This window comes from Columba livia, chromosome 10, assembly GCF_036013475.1.
Source record: "Columba livia isolate bColLiv1 breed racing homer chromosome 10, bColLiv1.pat.W.v2, whole genome shotgun sequence".
Classification (NCBI taxonomy): Eukaryota; Metazoa; Chordata; class Aves; order Columbiformes; family Columbidae; genus Columba; species Columba livia.
In genome coordinates, this window is record NC_088611.1 from 5,780,685 (window position 1) to 5,802,874 (window position 22,190).

Below are 22,190 nucleotides of genomic sequence, written 5' to 3' on the forward strand. Positions count from 1 at the left end.
TCAGGTGGTCATCAACATGGCTGATTTGTTCCAAAGTCAGCTTTGGGCTCTCTGCACCAGCAGTGTGTTGTACAAATGCATTAATCATTTGAGCAAGTAACCTACGATACAGGGGGGTTATCAGCTTGGGTAATTTGCCTGTTTTAAAGTTTATCAATACACTTGAAATTTGCAATGTGTGTTGCATGGTGTTCTTATCTCTAATCAACTTTTTATGGGATTGATATGTGACTTGGTTCACTTGTCATTGCAATAAAATTATTTTATTGTGCAAACATAGTTCTTAATCTATAGTGTCTGAACATTATTTTCTTCTAGGAAGATCCATCTCTGGAGAGACACTTCAAAGGCCACAGAGATGCTGTCACTAGTGTGGACTTCAGTCTCAATAAGAAACAACTGGGTAAATTGTCTGATTTTTGATGGCCAGGTGATAAAGAACGAGCTTATCTTTTTTTAGTTAAGTGGAGGGAACAGTGGAGGTGCTGAGCTCTACAGGAATAAAGAACTTGTTTTCATGATGAAGAGATTTTGGAGAATATCAGGGTGAGCATTTCTATGTGCTTTGAAAAAAATCCTGTTGTTGAACCACAGGGATGGCACCACAAATTGCCTTTACTCTTGGGCTTCTGAGAAAGGAATGGGAGAGGACAAAGGCACTTTCCAAAGACAAGAAGTAAGAGAAAGGGCTGGAGGGAAACTCCAGCGGGCAAGGACAACTAACAGGAAGGTAGCTGTCCTGTGGGACAGATGCTGCTTTTTCAAGATCTCCCTCGGAAGCAAGAGCAAAGGGTCATACAAGTAGGGGACAGAATTCAGATGTGCGTGCTAAATCCATTGCAAACACAACTCATCTGATCCTCAGAGGCTCCCTCCTTTGCTTCACACTCCAGCAGGACATGCTGCTGCTGCAGGCAGTGGGCAGCTCCAGCCTGACAGCTGCACCTCTCCAGTGAGAGCTGCCAGACACCTCTGTGACACTGAACTTCACACAAGCTACATCCCCCTCCCTGTCTGACAGGAACAATAGCAGTCCCTGCCAGGAATACCAGCAAACAGGTTTCCAAACATGAGTGAATTCCACTTCAGTGTAAAACTCCCCTGCTTGGGTCCCATCATCACCCTCAGCACAGTGAAAACCAAAGAGCTGCTCATCCCTGACATAATGTGTGAGTTCTGTAGCACTGGGACTCCAGTGGTGTGCGGGGGGGAAAAAAAGGCAAACATGTACCCACAGCAACTTAAAGTCTCAAACAATGGCAGTAACAACACCCCTTAAAATCAATTTTATTGCCTAAATAACAGAAAACTTTGTAGATTTTCCACAGGCAAATATAGAACACATACACACAGTTTAGCCTGCTGACAAACCCAGGCTGCATTTGTTTCTCTTTACCTGAGTGCCAAGTGGGGCATATCTCCAGAGATGTTCCTAGACAAAAAGATCAGTTTGATGGTAGGTTCTGATATGGTAGTATCATAAATACAAGAGTGTTTTAGTTCCTTAGCATTATGGCAAAATACCAAGTAGACTTTGCTGGAGATGTCCATCTATTTCACAGCGATTTCAACACAAAAATAAGTAATCTCTTTTCCTGCTGTTGATTCTGGATTAATATATGCCCATTTTATGCATGTTCCCTAAGGGGAAACGAAAAACCTTATGTATGTCAGTTCCTTTGTTGGTTTTGTATGCATGTCCCCTAAGGGGAAAAGAAAAACCTTATGTATGTCAGTTCCTTTGTTGGTTTTGTTTGGTTTTGTATTTCATACAGGCAACACCTTTCCTTAGTGATATAAAAATTTAAGGAGAGACAACTGTGTAAGAGTAGATTGAGCACATAGCCTAGTGTCAAGAGATCTAAACATTAGTCATAACAACACTAAGTCATTGTCTGACAAGGATATTAAGTTGCAGTATCAGAACTTCCCCAGGACTGATATAAAAAAATTAAGGAAAGTAATATTCTGACATCTCAATAAAGGTCTTCAGTATGATACTGCTCATATGTGACTAGTTGGCAGTAACTATTATTGTTACTGGATTGGGGCAGAAACTTAATAGGATAAAAAGACTGAGTCCTCTAGGTTTGGTTGGGTTTTTGAGGGGGGATGGAAAGGAGGGAAAAAGAACTTCAGAATCTCATAAGTCAAGCACATGACGTGGGAGGTAGAAAGGAAAAGATAGCAGATAACAGCAGGAAGAGACTGAAGGCAAGTTGCAGTGGTGGTTGGTTGAGTTTTCTTTCCACAGGTGATTATAGGTATGAGAATGGAAGAGCAGGTGTGAGTAGTTGTAGGGACCTCATCTGTAGTTCCTTAAAGCCTCTCATGGCTGCCACCAAGTCCTGCTGAGCCCTCCTGCTAGGGGCAAACTCAACACCGTTCTCATCTCTTTGCAAGCTTGGATTTTCATAAATTGTTAAGGGCTGCTGAGCTGGCTTTGATCAGTGTTTTGCAGCAACAAGAGAGATGTCAGAGGGGAATGTAGCTGGATTGCCTTTAAGTCATCAACTGTCACAGAGCTTCTCTGCTTGATCTGTAGTGTGTTGCTTGATATTTAACCTGCTGCAGCTGCTTCCTAATAACAAAGTGATGAGATAACCTTCAGCCACAGGCCTCATAAGTGTTTCCTTACTCTGTTTGTGTTTGGAAGAGTTTTTGCAAATTGTGTGGCTTTTGCCTTTGCAGCTGTTGCATGAACTGACTCTTGCAAGTGGAATTGTCAATCCAGGCCAATGCATGACTTTGTTTTATTTGAATTACTGATGAAATATCCAGTATGCAATACATTGGTGAAATGCAAGGGATGATGTGTTTGAGATTGCTGGAAGCTGTGGTGGTGAACTGAATGTGAAATGTAGTTTCACTGTAATTGGAGAACTACTGCAAGTTTGGTTTTGGTTTGTCTTTTTGTTTCAGCAAGTGGCTCGATGGATTCATGCCTGATGATCTGGAGTATGAAACCTCAGATGAGAGCCTATCGCTTTGTGGGCCACAAAGATGCAGTGATGTGTGTTCAGTTTTCACCCTCTGGTCACCTGGTGGCTTCAGGCTCTAGAGACAAAACAGTCCGTTTATGGATTCCCAGTGTGTAAGTATCTGTTCCCTTCTGCCTTTGTTTTTATGTTTAACAATGGTTTGGGATTTCCCCTTGCTTCTTAATAACAGTTCTCCAGCTACGGGACTGAGGTCTGTTGGAGGGAAAGAACAGCTGTTTTATGGGACAGCTCTAACAGGAGCTTCAGGAACCTGGGAAAGCAGTTCTAGTTGTTTATTTTTGACAAGTTCTTATGGTTAAAATTACCCATTGGAAGCTTTGTTTTATGATCTATTACACCATAAGAAATCTCTGCTTTGGAACTGATAGGTTCTGAAAGTGACTTTTAAAAATCTGTGATATAAGTACTTTTAAATATTTTAATTTATAGTGAAATAGAACTAAATTTTGCAGTTGTAATTTTAATCATATCAGTTTAGTTAAACTGTCCTGAATCATCACAATGACATGTTACCATATATAATTAAAAGGCACATGGTGGATTATGGCTAAAATTTAACCTGCTGCTCATCAATCTCCTCTAAAGAAAGAGACTGACAGTGTCATTTTGCTGTCTCCAGAACTGTGCTGCTAACACAGAATGCTGGAAATATATTAACAGTGCAAACTTGTTAGATTTCTCAGCCAACATTTGCATTTTTAGAAAGGACCAAGATGTGATGAGGAAACTTGGCTGCTCAGGCATGTGAACTCTGTGCTCTGATCTGTACCAGTGACTCTCGTGTCAGAAAAGGGCCAGTGTGGAAAGGGAGTTATTGTTATGCAGATTGTGAATACCTTGATGCATGGTACTGTTAATCTGTATTTATTTAGTGTTCTTTGTCAATTTATCTACTCTAAATATAATAACAACAAAAAAAGTGTTGTCATTAAAAGGGGGAGGGAGAAGCTGCCCCATAATCTGTGAGCCAGGACTTTATTTCCAAAGAATCTGAAAACTTGCAGTCCGTTCCAAGGGAGATATGTTATTGAAGGAGTTAATGCCACCTGGTGTGTGGATTTCTTTCTTTGGGAATTGTTTTTTGTAAGCCACGCTGACAGAATTTTGTTTTCATGTTTCTATTTTGATCAGACTTGGGGATGTTCTGTGGTTTTGGACAGAAAGAAAACTTTCCTGAGATGCAGCCTTTACTGTTTCTTGCCTTCTGGCAGATAAAGGATTAAATAAATCTAGGCAGCTCTCACCATTTCTGAGAGAGGGAATATTTGCTGGAAGGTGTGTAGTATTTTTATTTTTTGACCTTTACAGATTTAGTAGTCGTCAGCCTCAGTGTAAAGCCGGTTAAATCCTTATGGAGAAAGGAGCAAATCACCCTGTCTTTCTATTCTTCTGTCTGAGAATATGGAGCTCCTGGTAGTACAGTGCATGATGATGTATTTTTGGACCAAGAATTCCATATACCTGTTGGATCTCTAAATCTGTTGCACTTTGGATTTCTAAAAATGCCTTGTGTTTATTTGCGAGAAGAATGCCTCTTGCATTTATTTGGAAATGACGGGTAAAGAAGAATAACAATACCTTGTCTTTCGCCTGGCTGTGTTAATGTAGCTGGCTCGAAGTTGTACAACATCAGGTGTGCTGAATTCAGTTGTGTTATTTCTTGTGTGATGCCACAAGGGAATTTTCCAGCTGGAGCACGAGCAGTTATGGGAACAGTTGTGATGAGGTAATCACTTGCTTGGCTCTGTCTGCATGAACTGTGAAAACACCTCCCTCCTTGCCTGCTGTGCAGCAAGGGACCTGGTAACAGTGCAGGATCTCAGCATCTTCTATATCGATGTTTCCATAAATGTTGTTTTAAATGGCTGCACAAGTTAACAATAACATTTTTGCCCCTTTATAATTAATATGGGTAGTTTCCTGTTGGACTGAACCAGAACAACTGTTTTTAGCTACGTATTCATGTTCAAACTCATGAAGCGTGAGTTTGTTTGGGGTTGATCGACAGTTTCTTCCTAATGTAAGAAGCACATGTGTTTTCCACAGCGCTGCTCAGCATACAGAATCTTTGTGTTTTCAGGTACAGAATGTCTTTGCTACCCTGTTGTGCGGTTTTAAAGTGCTGTTTCCTTCTGTATAGCAAAGGAGAATCTACTGTGTTCAAGGCTCATACGGCAACTGTAAGAAGTGTTCATTTCTCCAGCGATGGCCAGTCCTTAGTTACAGCTTCTGATGACAAAACAGTCAAAGTGTGGATGGTTCACAGACAGAAGTTTTTATTCTCACTAAGTCAACACATAAACTGGGTTCGCTGTGCCAGGTAAGTACAGATTTTTGGCAAATAGAGATGGGGATTTATCCCTCGAAGCAGAGACTGAGTATTGTGGTCTTGTGTAACACATTTGTATTCAGGATGATTCACGTGTGTTTAATGATTGAAATGTGTTGGTAACGTACAGAGACATCCCTTCAGGTAACAGTTGTGTACCCACTTTGTGTTTCTTCAGTGATTTGTCAAGCAGAGACTTTTCCTCCTTAGTGATTTGTTCTGTGTGTTGCTTTTACCTGCTGTGGAGCCTTCTGCATCTTGGAGTTGCTAACAGAAGCAAAATGAGAGATTAATGTTGTTGTTTCAGCTTAGTTACTTTTAGGCTTGTCATGCTTCTGGTTAAAAATTATCACCTGTGCTCCTTCCAAAATGCTTAAAGTGCTACCATGATAAAAACATTAATTACTGATAACCATTTCAGATTTAGTTGTCCATCTAAGTTGTTCTGAGGGGTTTTTATGGATATGTACATTCGGGTAAATCCACAGTTTCTCTGTAGGTGAAAAGTTCATTGTAGTTCTTGAATGTGGCAGTGGCGGGTAGTACTACAGGTGCCCACAGTAGAGCAGAAAATGCTTTTCCAGTGTGTTTGATGGTATTCTCTAGTCAGAAACTCAGGTCCTAATCCTGTGAAATGTATGCCTCTGAAGAGAGGTGTTGATCTGTCTTGTATATGAAATTTCGAGATAGGAGCTTAATACATTCTTCTAAGGCACTCAAATGATGAAGCTTCTCCTGCTGCAGCTGTTATCTTGGGAGTGACTGTATTGCTGTGAGTGCTTGTGGCAAAGGTGGGAACTGTTCTGAATCAGGGTAGAAAAACAACTTGAGATTCATTTAAACTGAAACGAGTAAGATGGGGGATCTTAAGTCAGACTCGAGACCTTCCCAAGGGTTATTTTATGCGCTTGGGGAATTAGGGATAGTTTGAGGACCTACAGCTTCTCTTTTTTTCCCCCTCAACTTACAGTGATTTGATTTTTAGTCTCATTGATGCCAGTGTGACTTCTTGAAGACTGAGGTGTGTTTACCTGCGTACCTGGACAGCTGGCCAAATCCAGCTGACTCTGAACACCTCTTAGGGGTATTTCTTAATTGCTGTAACTCTTTATCTTAGATTCTCTCCTGATGGACGATTGATAGTATCAGCCAGCGATGATAAAACTGTCAAACTGTGGGATAAAACCAGCAGAGAATGTATCCACTCCTTCTGTGAGCATGGGGGGTAAGTACATGGTGGTGCACGAGGACTGTCCTTGGGATTTCTGAAACAGGGATGCCTGGTGAATGTACACCTGATTTTGTGACTGCAGTCAGAGGTCCTTGTCCTGGTAATAATTTCTACCTCTTAACAAATCATTAGCATCTATTAAAAAAGCAGCCAGGAGAGGACGAGATGCAAAAAGACCTTCCAGAATGGCTTCACCGTTTTTGGGACTTCTCCAGATTGGAACCTTTGAGGGTTATATTTTGATAACTGTCCAACAGATCGAGCTGTAGTTTTCTTATGCTGATTTATTTTTGGAGATGCTTAGATTCTTTATTTTTTCTTCTAGTTAAGTTAAGCTTTTTTCTTTTGCTCTGAGTTGAAGTAAATTAAAAAAGCGAAGTTATACTGGTAATTTGGTACTCAAATGCCTTGTTTAATCCTCAAATTTTTGAATAACAAGGTTATTTTAAAAAACCCATTTGTATTTGGAAAAAATAGCTGTAGAGTAGGGTTTTTTTCATGGAGAAGGTTAAGCCACAGCAGAAGTTAATTTGTTCAGAAATATAAAACAAGTCCTTTAGAGAACTGAGACTGGAGTCTTCCTAATTTCTTGCTCCATTGAAATTTTAAGTACAAAGTTGTGTTTTTTCCAGGTAATGTACAACAATATTAAGACAAATTCAGACAATGTTTTTTCCGGTGCTCTTAAGAATATAGCTTGTCCAAACAACCTATTGAAATACTTCAACTTCCTCAGCAGTTCTTACAAGAATACTCAAAGGATAATTAATTTTATCCAATTTCTTTCATGGTTTGGGTGGGCAGTTACAAGATGATCTTCAGTGAAGGTTTTACTGTACTTGTGTGGCAACATATGATTTCAAGCACAAATTCAGTAAAGCTCCATCTTAAAATTAGTTAAGTATAATACAAGAAAAATATCTGGCCAGTCTTGTACACACCACTCTAGAAATACTGTTAAATTAACAGAAGACATATATTATGCAAACATTAAATGAACAATTGAAAGTGTTGTGACAGTTGGATCCATTATATTTTAGGAGGCTTGTATCTACATCTCCTACATGTGTAGCACAAAACGTGGAACATGGTGTGCTTAGGTATAATCCTGTGGTCTGCTTGGGGTTATAAACAAGGTTTTGAGAAATTCAGCAATACAGACTCTCAGGTTATCTCCTTTCTGTGATGCTCAGTGGATCATGATGTAGCTTCCCTTCTTGAAAAGACCTTTTTGATATTTAGCAAGAGTTGAATGTAAACAGTTGGATTTAACTGCAATTTACAGGTTTGTGAATCATGTGGACTTTCATCCCAGTGGTACATGCATTGCTGCGGCTGGTACAGATAACACAGTGAAGGTGTGGGACGTTAGGATGAACAGGCTTCTTCAACATTATCAAGGCAAGTTAAGATATTTTAAAAAAAAATCACACCTTTCTGTGTATTGATACAAATTGCTATGAACTCCAAGGACTGTTTCTCCATCACCTGCTGCTTATTCGGAGAGGCACTGGACTAGGACTGCCTGTGGAAGCCCTCTTTTTGCCAAACATCATGCTTTGCTTTATGTCAGCTCCAAGACTGGTTCTCACATATTGCAGTGAAACCACTCTGTTCTGAATTTTTCCTCCTCTGCCCACCATCAAAAAGCAAAAAATGCCCCAATGCTGAAACTGTCCCATGTTGCAGAGTGTGCATAGGTGTTGTCTGTGATGTGCCTTGGCTCGTTTTCGCTGTTCCTGAGGAATTTATGTAAAGTAAAAAGGATATAGCCTTTGCCTCCAAATCTGATGCATTCCAGCAAAGCAAAGCTCAGGTTCTTAATGAGAAAACCAGGAAAATTTAACCAAAGAGGAAAATAAAAATAAATCAATTGCAATTCTATACCATGATGCATGTTTACAGCTTTTTTTTGCTGTTTCTCCTTTGGTTATCAGCTTCCAGAATGAGCTTTGACCTTGTTATGACTTGTCCAGGTTGGCTTGTCCTTGGAGTAGCTAGCATTTATATTTAGAAGTCTAAATCTCTTCTGTTCACCCTTACCTTCAAAATGGCATCTCCTCTCAGTACCTGTTGTTGTCAAACTGATTAGTGCTGCCACTTGGTAGAACTGGATAGAAAAGTGTCCTTTCCCATCTCTGTGAGCTTCTTTGAGTTTGATCGTCCTGTTTTATGCATACTGGTTGCTTGAGCCTAAATGTGGCTTTTCTTTCCTTTACTATTAACTGTTCTTAGGGCTGCTGTAGTATTTTGTAAATCTATACATTCCCAAGCGCTGCTTTCCATGCAAATAGCTTATTAAACTTAATTTTGTTAGTTTTTTGTGAAGGCTACTTCTGGCATGCTAGTAAAGCAGATCAGAGAGCTGGGGCTGGAGCTTGATGTATTGTTTTTTCTGCCCCCCACATCAGGTACTGGCAGTTCCTGCTGTGACAACATCATAGCTGTATGCCAGGCAGAAAAGACAGGGTAGTTGAATAGCCTGCAGTTGATTGCTGCTGACTTTACAAGTTGAGAGACAAAAGTTGAGTTCTAAATTAAAGCTGTTGGTCCTCCTGGCTTTACGTAACTGTAATTGTATTTTAAAGTACTTTTACCTGTGTATCCCTTTACCCACATGGTGATGAATTGATTTACAGATTCTCAGTAAAAGTTCTCTAGTTTCCTTTGATGCAGCCTGTAACTATGTTTCAGGAACAGAGTTCTTTGGTTTGCCTTCCTTTACAGCAACCTGTGAAGGACTAGACCTCTTCTTGTAGATAAGAGCGACGGGAGTTAACTCATTTCGAAGCACATACAGATTGTCTGCAGAGCTCTGAAGACCGTGGAAGTCCTTTGAGTTCCATAAAAAAGTAAATTAACCCAACAATCTCTCCAAAAGAGGTTGCTGTGGTGTAGAAACAGTCTGCAAACTTCAGAATGCTTTTGTAATTGTGCTGTATGTAGAGGGCTGTTCTTTTGCTCTCAGCCTATAGATGAAAGAACTTACGAACATCTGATCTGACTACTAAGCACTGATGGTAAGACCACTGTCACTGGAATAGGGCTTTTTTTCTTGAGTGGGAAAAAAACCCATCATATTCCTTATTTCTAGCATCAGCCTCCTGCTCCTGAACTGTGTTTTATTGTTGGTTTGTGGGATAGTTCCCTCAAGTGTATTCTCCCTGTGTACTCAAGTCGAGTACTCTGTGAACTCTTTTTCAACTGTAAACCTGCCCGAGCTCCTTGAACTCTCATATAATGCACATTTTTTTTTTAATCAGTTATTCTTATGGACTCACAATCACTCCCAGTTCTCTGATAGTTGACAAAAATCTAATGGAAACCAAAACTTTTGACAACTGTTATTCCAATTTGTCAATATCGAGCTGGTAGAATTACAACGATGAATACTGAAGTATGATTCTTTGTGTAATAAGTATTGTTAGCTTGTGACCCATATCAAAACTTGGAAATGCCTTTCTGAAGTCCTGTTGCTAAAATAGGTAGTGTGTTTACATACTCAGTATCAGATTAACCTACTTTATCAGCTTTTTGACAGTGGCAAGATCTGTGTGTTTCCAGCCACAGTATAACTTGGCTCAAAAATCATCTCTTCCTGCTTTCCACTTAATGCTATTAAATTGTCCAGAGCTAATGTGGTTTGTCTGCCAGGTTTATTTTTTCTCTTGGAATTCTGTTTTTCTCCTGAATGGCATTTTAGTCTAACACTCTTGCTACTGAAGTGATATTTTCTTGTTGTGAATGTTATTTTTAATAACTACTATGTAAATCCTAGTTGTGTATTAGACTTTGAACTAAAAGCACCCCCCCCCCCCCCCCCCCCCAAAAAAAAAATCACCAAGAAACCCGCAAAAAATCCCCAAAAAACAACCCAGGCCAATGCAGTGGTATTCATGTGCAGTCACTTCATGCACTTATGGCCACAAACTGAAGCATTTGTAGCATGTTCTGGAGATGATTATTAGTCCTGCTCATCCAAGGGTTTGTACATGTGCCTTTTGGCTAAATTGGGTTTAGTTTTGTGGCTCTTCATTTGAAGCTGCCATCTCCCATCTCAGTCCCACTAGAGGGCATCTCCTCCCTCTGAACGTGCTCACGCTGCCTGGTTTTCGTTGTAAGTCTGTTGTAAAGACTGAGTTGCATCAAGGAGTTAATAGACAAGTAGCCCTGCCACAGACTCTTGTGTGTTAAAGTTGGATTGTTTTCAAAAACTGCTAAGTCTTTTAGCAGTGTTGCTCTTGTTGCCAAGGCTTGTTCCAGCTGTGACATTTGTAAGTGAAAGCTGGAAGTAGAGAGTAAACAGCAAAACCTTCTGTATGGTGTAGTGTTGGGTTGTTTTATTTAAAGCTAAGTAAAGTGTGTTCTGGTCACTTTTACTGTACAGGAGAGCAGACAGATGATTTATTAACTCTTCTTCTTGGCACTAACAGTGTACAGCAGATCAGCGTTCTACAAAAATGGACAATGTTTATTGCCTGACATTTTTTCCTCATGCTAAGCTAGGGGGGGCACCTCTATTGCAGGTCTATGGAAACAGCTCTAACCTTTCTACTGATGTTTAAAAAAAGCAATTGGTACTTTTATACGGTTCAGATGGAGCTAGATGGTCATTATCTGTTCAGTGGGGACTGTAGCTGTATCAAGACTGTCCTAATTTAGCTTCTTGCTGGTGCTTACTAAGTTGTTGCATTCACTGATTACATAAAATTAGTATTGTTGGGCTTGGGACAGGTATGCTCACTCTGTAGGCTGGCATGACTCAGTTTTAGTTATTAACCCCCCCCAGTATAAGTCCTTTAACTGGCCATTATTTTTCTGGGCTTGGCTGGCAGAAGGGTGAACTTGTAGCAACAGGTCACTGGGAGATTCCACCTTGTGCTGCACCGGACTTATTGTTTACAGCATGAAACCAAGTGAGGTTGCAGGTTGTGTTAGCAAGTTTTTGGAGAGGTGCTGTGAATGGTCTTGTGGGAGGTATGAGCTGGTTTGGCAGAAGGGAGATGAGGTTTTTCTCTCACCTTACAACAGCCAAGAACTCTTTGGGCACAGAAGCTGCAACTGCTTATATGGCCACAGTCTGTATGATTTCTTTCCATTGTGTAAATATTTTTTTTGGTGAAGCTGGGAATGCTTTATTCACTATTGGAACTTGAAGGATGTGTAATTAACTTCATCTGTTTCTTTCAACTAAAGACTTGCATTAGTTAACAAAATATGTGTCTTTATCTGAATATGGACACCAATGGGGTGAGAAATATTATAAATCACTCTGAATAAAAATTTCAAATGGGACTCCATGTAGACTTTTTCTCCTTTAATACATAGTGTAATATGGGGCTGGGGGGATAAAGGAGGATTAAGCTGTGTGATAGAGGCAGTATTCACCAACAAGAGTAACTGTTCGGAAGTTACGTGTGCCGAGTTAAGGTTTTCTTCTGTGTTTTTCAGTAGTCCAGGTCAAGAAGAGTTATGTTCTCAGAACTTAAGCTGAGGTGTCTAGTGTTCCTGAGAGTTTAAAAAGTAGATCTATTCTTTTACAATTGAGAGTTCTGGTCTACAGTTGAGCAAGGTAATTTCAGATTTCTGCTTCAAATCCACATCTGCAAAAATAATATTGGTTCTACTGTGCTTAAAGTTGTATTTTGAGGTTTTTTAACATGCGGTTCGCATTGGAAATGCACAGTGGGCTCTCAAGGGAATATAAATTTAATTGAGGCTTTGTGTTAGTAGTAGTAGTTTTGAAATACCAGTACATTTGGAGGGTACATAGTATAATTAAGAATAATTGGATGGGTGAAACCCTTTTCAAGCACAGTCTTAATATTTTGTAATGTCAAATACACCCAGAAAACTGCGTGTATGTAAGTACTGTTTGTTCTCATAAATATGTTCAATAGCCTGTTTCGTAAAAGTTTGGGGAGACAGGAAATATGCCCTAAATTAGGTAGATGTTTAATGCTGCAGTGAATTTAACTGTAGTTTGACTTTTTTCCTGGAGTGTTTTCCTTAGCTGTTTTCAAAATACCTCTCAGGCTTTGTCTTTCATGCAGGAAGCATTGCTCTACTGGAAGTTCACGCTCTTGATTGTTTGTATATTCATACTGGTTTGAAATTTTTTTGGTGAGGCAAACTGGATGTCTGAAGAAATAATGCTTGTCCTGGACTATTTTCAAGTTGCTGGTTCTTCTTTCCTAGTTTCTCTTAAGCTCAGTCTTGGTTAGAGTCTGGTAGTAAACCAAAAGAATCTGTGCAGTGCCAACTCTGAGTCTTTCTTTCATTGTAATTTCAGTCTTTTCTTTAATGTACTAACATATAGATTTTAGTCTAGAATGACTTGGGAGTGAGAACAGCAGCTCCACAGTAGTAAAATACGTCAATGTCCAGCTTTCTCAGAATCATATAGCTCACTTGCCCATATAGTTACATTATGGGGCTATGCTGGAAGCTTTTGTAGCCTTAAATCTCCCAGAATAATTGGCAAAGCTTCCTTTTTCCTTTCAATAAAGTAGTGCCTATTTTTATAAGAATTGAATACTGCCCTTGTTCTCCAGTGCTTTGGAGAGCTTTTGTGGAATGTTTCCCCCATGATAATTTTCCTGTTAAACTTTCTAACAGAAAATTGGAATGTGCTTGTACTTTATTTTATTCTTTTGCCTTGGGGCTTATATTAACTGGTCTCAGTGACTATTATATACGTTTTTTCCATCCTTAGTGCACAGTGCTGTGGTAAACAGTCTTTCCTTTCACCCCTCTGGAAACTATCTGGTTACTGCTTCCAATGATTCAACTCTTAAAATTCTGGACTTGCTAGAAGGAAGACTTCTCTATACTCTTCACGGGCACCAGGTGAGCCAAAGCCTTTTATACAGTAATATGCAAATCCATAACAAACTGGGCAAATCTGTGCTTTAACCTTTCATTCTTCATGGCCAAAAATCTTTTGAAGAACTTCCTTGCATAGAATTATGATGAAAGTATTACTGATAATCTTTGATATCATTGCTGTTTTGAAGGGAAGGCATATGGGGAGGGAAGGAGGTAAGTCAGGAATGGAGAGGATGAGAAAAGAAGACAAAGGGAGCTTCAGGATTGAGGACACGAGTCTAAGACCAAAGGGGCACGGTCAGAGCTGTGCCCCAGACTCTAGTCCTGTGTGTGTTCTGCACTCTCTGTGCTGCAGCTCTGACTGTCTCCTGCTCTAGAGTGCTGCAAATAACACTTGCTCCCCTGACACAGGTGTTGTGAAGATAAATACTATTCACCTGATAGGAGACTTAAGGGCAATAGTGGCAAAATGGAGGAAGTATATTTTGGGTTGGGATTTGGGAACGTTTCCATTTGTTAAAGAACTGAATTAAGTAATTGGAAGGTGATAAATGCTGCTGATTGGTTAAACTTAACTGATTGGCCTATTAGTATTATGCTGCTGGATGTGTTGCTTGTAAGGTTAATTATATGAATGCTTGGAGCTCTCTTTAAATGTTAAATGAAAACAAATAGACTAATTTCATTGTCCATACTGAGTGGGGCTCAAAGCCATGAAAAAGCAGACCTGCTTTGAATGTTCCCTTTCCAAAGGGACAAAGAGAACAGAAATTCTTGACCCACTTGTCTCTATTAAAATGGGAGCAAGTCTTAAAGCATCAAAACTAGCTGGGGAAAATAACAGCCTGAAGCTGCTGGGGGTGGTGGGGATGGTCCTGGGCAACTGTGGTAGCTGCATAAGCTGCAAAACAGTTTTCTTCTGGCTTTTAGCGACTGCCTTGTCTGATGTCTAAAAATGTCACTTCCTTTTTTGTAATACAGATGGAAAAATGGGACTACCTCATACTTAAAGCTCTACTTCATGGAAAGATCTGATTAATACTAACTAAAGCGTTCAAATGCTGAAAAGATGGGGGAAAGATAACAAATGCTGCTTATCCTAACGTGTAAACTTTGGCTGCGTAAAACCTTGCTTTGAAAACTGGACTAAGTGGATACTCCCATCAGACAGGGGCTGCAATGCTTCTAACTTTTGTCCTAATCTTGTTTTTGTGTTTGTCTTTTGTGTTAATTTCCCAAGTGAGTTCTTAGGAACTAGCTTTCTGGAGAAGGGTAAGTGTGATGGGACCCTGGATCTTTGGAAAGGATCTTAGGAAAGGATGTGCCTGGTTGTTGTTCAGCAGGAGGCTGAACCTGCTTTCCATTTTCCTCCCTTCTGAGCTGTAGGCTGCTCCACATCCAGTGCAGTGGCACAAGAAAGAGAGAGTTTAGCTTTTAGTGAGAGTCTAAAACTCATTATGGTGATGAAGGTTTTCAGAATTAAACAATAAAAAGTCCCTTTAGGCTGATGCTGTACTTAACTCAGGGCTTCTACAAAACAACGGCTTTGTGAATCATCTGTTCAAAATTGAAGTTCTTTATTTTTCCCCCAACACTGTTTCAGATCAGTAAGACAACGTCTGCCACTCTTTTCTAGGCATCTAAGTGGCATTGGAAATGCTTTGACACTGGCACAGCTGAAGGGCGGTTGCCATTGGGGGATTACACCTCCTTCAGTTTGGAAACAAGTACAAAGGTGGCTGGTAGTGCTTTCTGCTTGTATTTAAGGGTATTGCACCAAGGCAGCTGTGGAACCAGCCCTAGCGCACCCTGGCTGGCATTCCCTCTGCCGGTGTGTGCTGTATTGTTGTGGGTTGGTTCTTCTAATGCTTGAATTAACAGATATCTTACTTTTACACTAAAAGTGTGTGGTAACCTGTGCTTCAATTGACAGTAAGCAACCAGCAGTGACAACAGGCCCTGCTTTCATCAGAAGCTGCTGGGATGAATTCCTGCACTGCCTGGTTCTCTAGCGTGCTCTGCTTGTAGATAAACCCAGACTACTTAGTACTGATGGCTTTTTTCTCCTCTCTTCTCACTGTGATTTCTCCCAGTATCTCCAAGTGGTTAAAAATGAAGTGGGTGTGGATTTTTTGGTCATTAAGCAGATTTGCCTTTTTAAGTGAGGGCTATAGGTTTGTCACCAAATGAACAGCCTGTTCTGAAGACATTCTTGAGTTGTGACTTTGTGTGGGTGAATATGCTGGTTGAGACTTTGTTCCTCCTTTGACAGCTGATCGCTGTTATGTTGTTCTGGGAAGGCTGCATGCGAGTAGACACTTGAAGGAAAGAAACTTAAGGTCCTTTAGACATACTCTGACGCAACTGCTGGAGTGCCAGGAATTTGTTAGCAGCTGATTAGCTGTAGTTTACATAGGGAGCATTGCCAAGTTTACATTGCTGTCTTTAATTGTAATGTAGCTGGCCTCCTTGTAGCAGAAGGATCGTTAGAGACAGGAGTTTGCAGCTTGGAGCTGACATCTTGCAGCTGTGAAATATCATTCTGTATTGTGCTGCATATTTTAATTCTAGAGTGCTTCAAGCTGTGAAGTGCTCTTGCCTAATTCCATACAGATGAGACAGTGGGTTGGTATGTAGGTCCACCTCTGGTACTGAGTCACTGTCAAGGAACAGAATGTTTTGGGGCCTGTTAGTCACCTCCGGAGAGCTGCGAGAGGAGCGCAGGTATGTACACAGTGCCTGTCTGCCCTTTGGGGACCTTGGATTAGAGCATCCTCAGACTGACTTCCTTAGTGGAATGGAAGATCTCAGTAAATATTTATAAAACATCTTCATGGTTATGTTTATAAATAGGAAGACAGAAAATGCAAAGTTACGATTATCCAAGCAACCTTGACTCAAACCATGAAGTAGCTGCTTTCTACCTACCTGGGTGGCATAAGCGTTCTCTGCTTTGCTGGCTGACTGAAGAGCAAGATCTTCTGAGCAGGTGCGCAGGAAACCAGTGTGCTCTCTTACTGTCTGCTGCCAGCTCTAAGTAGTGTTAAACATGGGTGCAGACTTAGCCCTTTTTGAAGGGTGTGAGGACACCTCAGGGGTGCACATAACTGGACCAACAAAGGGAGAGAAGGGTGTGTTGCAAACAGCATGCAGCTGATTTGGGATTAGCATGTCTTCCTGCTTCTGTTTTCTCTGAATTTAACTCTCTTCTCCTAAGTATCCTGCTATTGTCTTTTACCTTTTCTGATGAGATTGTACAGCTCTTTGTAACTGTGGGTCTCCGTGGTGCAAGTTCATAATTGATCCTGACATACAGGCTCAGTGCCCACCCCTTACCAAAAGGCCTGTTAATTTGAATTGGTCTTCCCTGAACTCTTCACCACTTTCTCTGCTGCTGAAAGCAGGTGATAAGTGAAAGACACATAACATCCAGCATCTTGTCTCAGGCCCTCTATGTTCTTTGGCACTCTAATGCATTTATTGAGTTTCTTACCCGCTCCTGGTGTTTTCCTGATTCTCTTGATCACTTCTTCTTTGCATCTTTTGCTCCCTTACCATCCATCATTTCAATGTTCAACTGTCTGAGCGTGCCTTGCCCTCTTCTCCTGTCCTATGAAACAGTTGAAAGTGCTGCGAACAGTGGCAATGGCTGCTCTGTTTATTATTATTTCTTTTATGTCTTGAACTGGTGATTGGTGTGCTGGTTGCTGCTGGATTTGTTTCTCAGACCTTATTACCACTCTGATCTCCTTTTTCTCTTTACACTAGTTAATCTCTTCCAGGGGAGTCTGACTGAATGTAGCAACTTGTATCTTCCCACTTCCACGTCTCCTTTTCGGGACAACAGAAGAGGAAGCTTTCCTTTGATTCAACTATTGGCATCCTTTAGACCTGCGTTGTTCCAGCTCTTGGCACCTCCCTTACTCTCTTACCTGGCTCTTCTCTGGTATGCTTTAGTTTCTCCTACAATTTAAAGAGAAAAAAAACCCTGATGTCCTTGACCCCACTTGTCTCTGCAGGTCCCTTCCTTTCTGCCTCTCCTTCCGTCGTGCAGACTGTGTGTCATTAAGCTGCTCTCTTCTGGTTTATTCCTGGACCCTTTTCAGCCTGCCTCTTGTTTCTTCTGTTATATTGAAGCTCTGTTTGTAGCTGAAGCCCTCAAGTCTGGCCTCTCTTCACTTGAATTGACTGTTGGCCCTGCTGTCCTTGAAATCGTGTGCCTTCTGTTCTCTGGAGGAGGAAATGGTGTTCGAGAGTTTTCTCTGTGACTGTCCACTTGTTATTTATAGATAGTACACATTTGTCTGCTGTCTGCATGCAGGTATGACTGTTTGCTCCAGGCATATTTCCATTTCTCTAAACTAAAATTTTGGCCTTTCTCTTCAGTATTTATTTTGGAGACATGCATTTTTAGCTCCACCTTTGAAAGTTTTGTGTTCAGGGATGCTATTCCTGTTGTCTCTTGTCATCCCTGTGTCAACTGTTACTGATGCTATTGGCATCCTGCCAGTCACTCATTCAGTGTTGTAATCTGTGTCCTGGCTTCAGATCCCACCTCTCCAGGCCATGAATGAGTTCAAGCCATTCAGAAGATTTCTGACCACCTTTTTTCTAATATTTTTTTAAGCTGATCAACCTGTGAATTGCAAGGGCAATAAAGGCCTTGTGATCATTAGCTTCAATCTGTAGAAAGTGGGAAAACAAGAAGGTCTGTCTCTGGGGGGTAGTCTGCACATAAATTAGGCTGTGCGACGTGCTGCGCCTCACCCTTCTCGCCTATGCATGCAGCTAGAAGGGGGATGTCACCTGGAGTTTCAGCTGCCATGGCATGGCGAGGTGCCCTTGCCCAAATCCTGTTCATTGGGAACGCTGCTGCAAAGGAGTAGGTTTGATCCTGTTATCATCCTTCTGTATGGCTTCCTTTTTTTTGTTTCTACCTTCTTTGCTGCATCAGTGTGTGAGCTGTTTGTCCTTTTCAAGGCTCCCTGGGACGTATCTCCACCCTGCCTGGGGCTCTGTCGCTAGAGGAGACGAGCAGAATATTGATTAGTGCAGATGTTCTTCCCACTTAACATTTCCAGTGGATTGCTTCTTGCTGTCTTCTATACTTTCCCTCAGACTTTCTGCAGCTCTCTCCCACTATCACCAAAACTATTATTATTAAAATTTCAAACTTTGACATGTACAAAAGCTTGACAGTCCTCAGGTTGCTGGCCTGCTGAGGAATAAATGGAAATGTTCCTCACTGCCGAATTGCTGTATCTCATTGTCCAATCCCTTCTTTCTGCACCTTGCTGTTTAAGGCAAAAGGCTGTAGGAATTTGGGGGCTGGTGCTAGCAGCTTGTGTGCAGCACCAAGCACAATGAGGGTGCAGATCTGGAACTTCTGAACCCTTGGAAAATACTAATAGAAAGGCATATGTTTCTTGTTACAGAAAGAAGAATAAAGTGGTTCTTTAGAAGGCTGCTTCATCACAGATGTTCTAGTTGTATGGCAAATAAGCTTAAAATTATTCCTATAGCTTGTATAGAAGAACATGCAACTGCTACTTTTTGACAATCTTAGTGCAGACAGTAAATGTAAAGGGAAAAAAATCCAAAGGAATATTTGAATGCTTCAGTCTCTGACCATGTACCTGTTGTCCAGGACTGCATCAGAAACCTGTTGGATTTGTGCTATGCTTGCCTGGAACAAATGGGAGTGAGGCTGTGTCTAATTGCTGGCATGTGTAGCTTTTTGTTTTGTGTGTTTATATTCAATTGTGAGAGTATTTGGCAGACTATTATTTGTATGTTGCTATAGCAAACCTGTTACATCCGGGAAGAGTGCTGTAAGTCTATATAGCAAAAATACTTTTCACTTAATTTATGTCAACATACCTTCTGTGGAGGATGTTGTGCCTGTAGACTTGTTTGTTCCCCTTCTCTCAATTTATAAAGGCACGTTCCGTCTTTGTAAAGGCACATTCAGTCTTTGATATCAGTTTCTATTTTAGGAGGAATACGTTCTATTGAACTTTTTTTTCCTCCCTTCAGAGGATTTGTAAGTTGATGTGATTTGTATTGTGCTAAATTTTGTCTAAATACACTGCAATATTTAGACTGATAAAAATAATTTTGTGAAACATTGCTCCTCTCTGGTATTCCTCACTTGTGCTTGTTCCTGAACATTTTGTCTTAAGCAATGTCTTGAATATTTTTCTTCCCAACCCTGACTGGTTTATTGCAGTCAGAGTGCAGCTTCTGTACCCTCAGCTCTGTTATCTTTGAGCACTGTTCATCACTCTGCAGTTTTCTGGCTATGCACTTGCTTCTGCCCTTTCTTATTGCTTGTTTGTCTTTTGCTTTTGCATTTTTTAAGCGAGTCTCCGTTCGTGACAGTGTGGTCGGAGGAAGGCAGGTGGGAGCTAAAGGCAGAATCACACTTTGTCTCAGCTGACTGATGGCGGTGTCTTTGGTTTGAAATATCTGCATTATTTAATGCTGTGTTAGTTGAACAAGCTTAGTCACACTAATGACTGTGCTTGCATTTTTAAACTGTTGCTACTACATCAATTCTGGCCAGATCCTTGAGTGATATGTTGCAATTAGAAGGCCTCAAAACATCTTGAAGTCACTGCAGGTGAAATGATAATATGGAAACACCTTGATGTGTTTTAAGGAAGCTGAAACTCTTCACACTGAGAGTGACCACATCAAGACTATAGTTTTGCTGGCATACCCTCATGCCAGCATATTTGGAAGCACACAACTGTGGGACAGAGGTTGCTGTGGGAGTTGGGTGTTTATCCCAAATACAGTCTTCGGGTATTTGTCTACCTTCAGGATTTATAATGATGAGTTCACTTTTTATGAAGTAAAAGAAAAAGAAGAGAAACCAGAAACAAACTGGATGTGAGTGTTCCATGTGGTGCCCATTGGGAAGATGTGAACTCTTAACAGAATAGTCCATCCTTGCAACTTGATACAGGCTGGGGAGAAGGTTCTTACTTGGCTTCTGAGATACATTAGCTTACTTGAAAGAGGATAACTCCTGTCAGGAGGTGTATGCTTGTGTGCTGGAGTTTTCTGGTGATGGCTGTGGCTTTTCTGGCTGTTTTTTTCAGCCTCTCAGTAGTTCAGCTTGCTTTCCCAGCAAACTTGGCCATATGATGCCTCTGCAAATGCTCATTCTTACCTCTGCCCATTCCAGTGTGGGCAGGAGCTCAAGCTCAGTGCAGTCTGCAAAGCAATGTGTTCAGTAGCTGACATAAAACTTCACTCTCTGGGTCCTCAGCTGTTTATTCTAAGCAGAACAGCTTGTCTCTTGTGCCTGTGCTCGAATACACATAATGATTTCCCAGCTCTATTTAACCGCATCTGAGAGCGTCTACCTCAGCCTCCCACATGTGTCCTCCTGTGTGCTTTGCGAAAGGCCGAGAACGTATTAAAAGAGACGTGATGTGAAAGGCATGCTTTTCGTAAGCAGTGTTGTAGCAGTCAGCACCATTTAAAGTTTCTCAGAACTGTTTTAAGAGCGAGGCTTCAAAATGCGAGCGCCCATGTTGTACATAGCTGATCCTGGATGCATTAACTGTGGCATCTCTTCTGTAAAACTACCAAGAGAAAAGCAGTTCAAGCCAGTCTTCTATTTGTCAGTTAAGAACTTGACAATGAACACGAACCTGCGTAGGTGATCAGGCTGTAGCTTAAAAATGGCAAACAATAGCGTTGTAGGGAGCACCTGCCTGCTGCTTGCGTCCTCCTGTGCTGCTGCAGGTGCCTGTTTGATTTGAAGCTTCTGTCACTGCTTGGCCACCTACTCCACACATAAGGGGCTGTGTAGCAGTGATTCTGTTTTGTTAGTGATGCCTTTGGATGTCTCCCCTGTGCTGACTTTGTCCTGCTAGTTGGTATCTGAAGGGAATAACTGCCACCTGCAAAACTCCAGACAGTACTACAGAATGCAGGAAATAAAGCTGATGTATAAATACAGGGTATTCTGCTGACGCTGTTCTGTCTGCATGTTCTTTTCACCAGTGCTCCTCAGGTAGCCTTGGCATTTTGTTTTTCCTGTGCTGAAAACTTTGTGCGCTTCTTGACTGCCAGGTCTCAAAATGAGTAATTGGATTCTGCCCTGAATACTGAATCTTATGCATTCAGTTATTCTGTTTGTACTGATTTCTTGACTTAAAATGCTTCTAACCTTGGCCAAATTAGTTGATGCACATGGGGAGAAGATAGTATTTTCCATGGTGAATCTGCTGCTCACAGTGATCCATGAAATATGTTGTCTTGGGGTGTCAGTGTCTTGAGGATTCTGGGCAATGTTTGAAGCTCTGGCCCCTGGTATTCCGTGACTCTGTGGAAAATCTTGGCTTAGTGCATTTTCCTTTTGTGGTTCTAGTATTTGTGGTGTGAGGAAGAGTTTGGACAATGTAAATTCTGAGGGTTTGGCAATTGCAGTTCCTCACATTTGTTTTTGAAAAATTATAGTTTCATGGGATATGGCTTATGATTTGTGAATGCTTAGAATTGTCAGTAGTGGGAGTATTTTATATCTAACCATCATTCTCAATATGCCTTTTGGTGCTGCTTCTCTGTGTGTTTAAACTTCCTTTTCTGCTTTAAACCTTTCTGCCAGGTGGCTGACTTAGGGCTGCATTTAACAAAACTCAGCAATTTCACTGCTTTTAATAAATGAGCAGCAGTTTTAGACCTTTCTCATTCTAAAGGGAAGAGAGAATGATTGAGAAGGGAACAAGGAAAAGCCTGAAGCTGTAGAACTTGGTGTGTTCTTCTCTCTGCCTTAATGCCATGG

At 41.0% G+C, this 22,190-nt stretch overlaps 1 protein-coding gene across 6 annotated transcripts in view; it reads left to right on the forward strand.

Moving 5' to 3' along the window:
• POC1A (POC1 centriolar protein A) overlaps window positions 1–22,190 on the forward strand; it is a 53,252-nt gene that overhangs the window by 1,385 nt on the left and 29,677 nt on the right. For 3 of the 6 annotated variants that reach the window (XM_065075102.1, XM_065075101.1, XM_013369167.3), the window contains exons 2-7: window positions 319–403; window positions 2,923–3,094; window positions 5,143–5,322; window positions 6,449–6,556; window positions 7,848–7,963; window positions 13,278–13,411. In XM_065075102.1, coding sequence (XP_064931174.1) covers window positions 319–403; window positions 2,923–3,094; window positions 5,143–5,322; window positions 6,449–6,556; window positions 7,848–7,963; window positions 13,278–13,411 — 795 coding nt within the window. Of the gene's footprint in view, window positions 1–318; window positions 547–2,922; window positions 3,095–4,133; window positions 5,323–6,448; window positions 6,557–7,847; window positions 7,964–13,277; window positions 13,412–22,190 lie in introns of all 6 variants that reach the window. The other 3 variants (XM_065075103.1, XM_065075104.1, XM_065075105.1) reach the window with 2 other exon arrangements.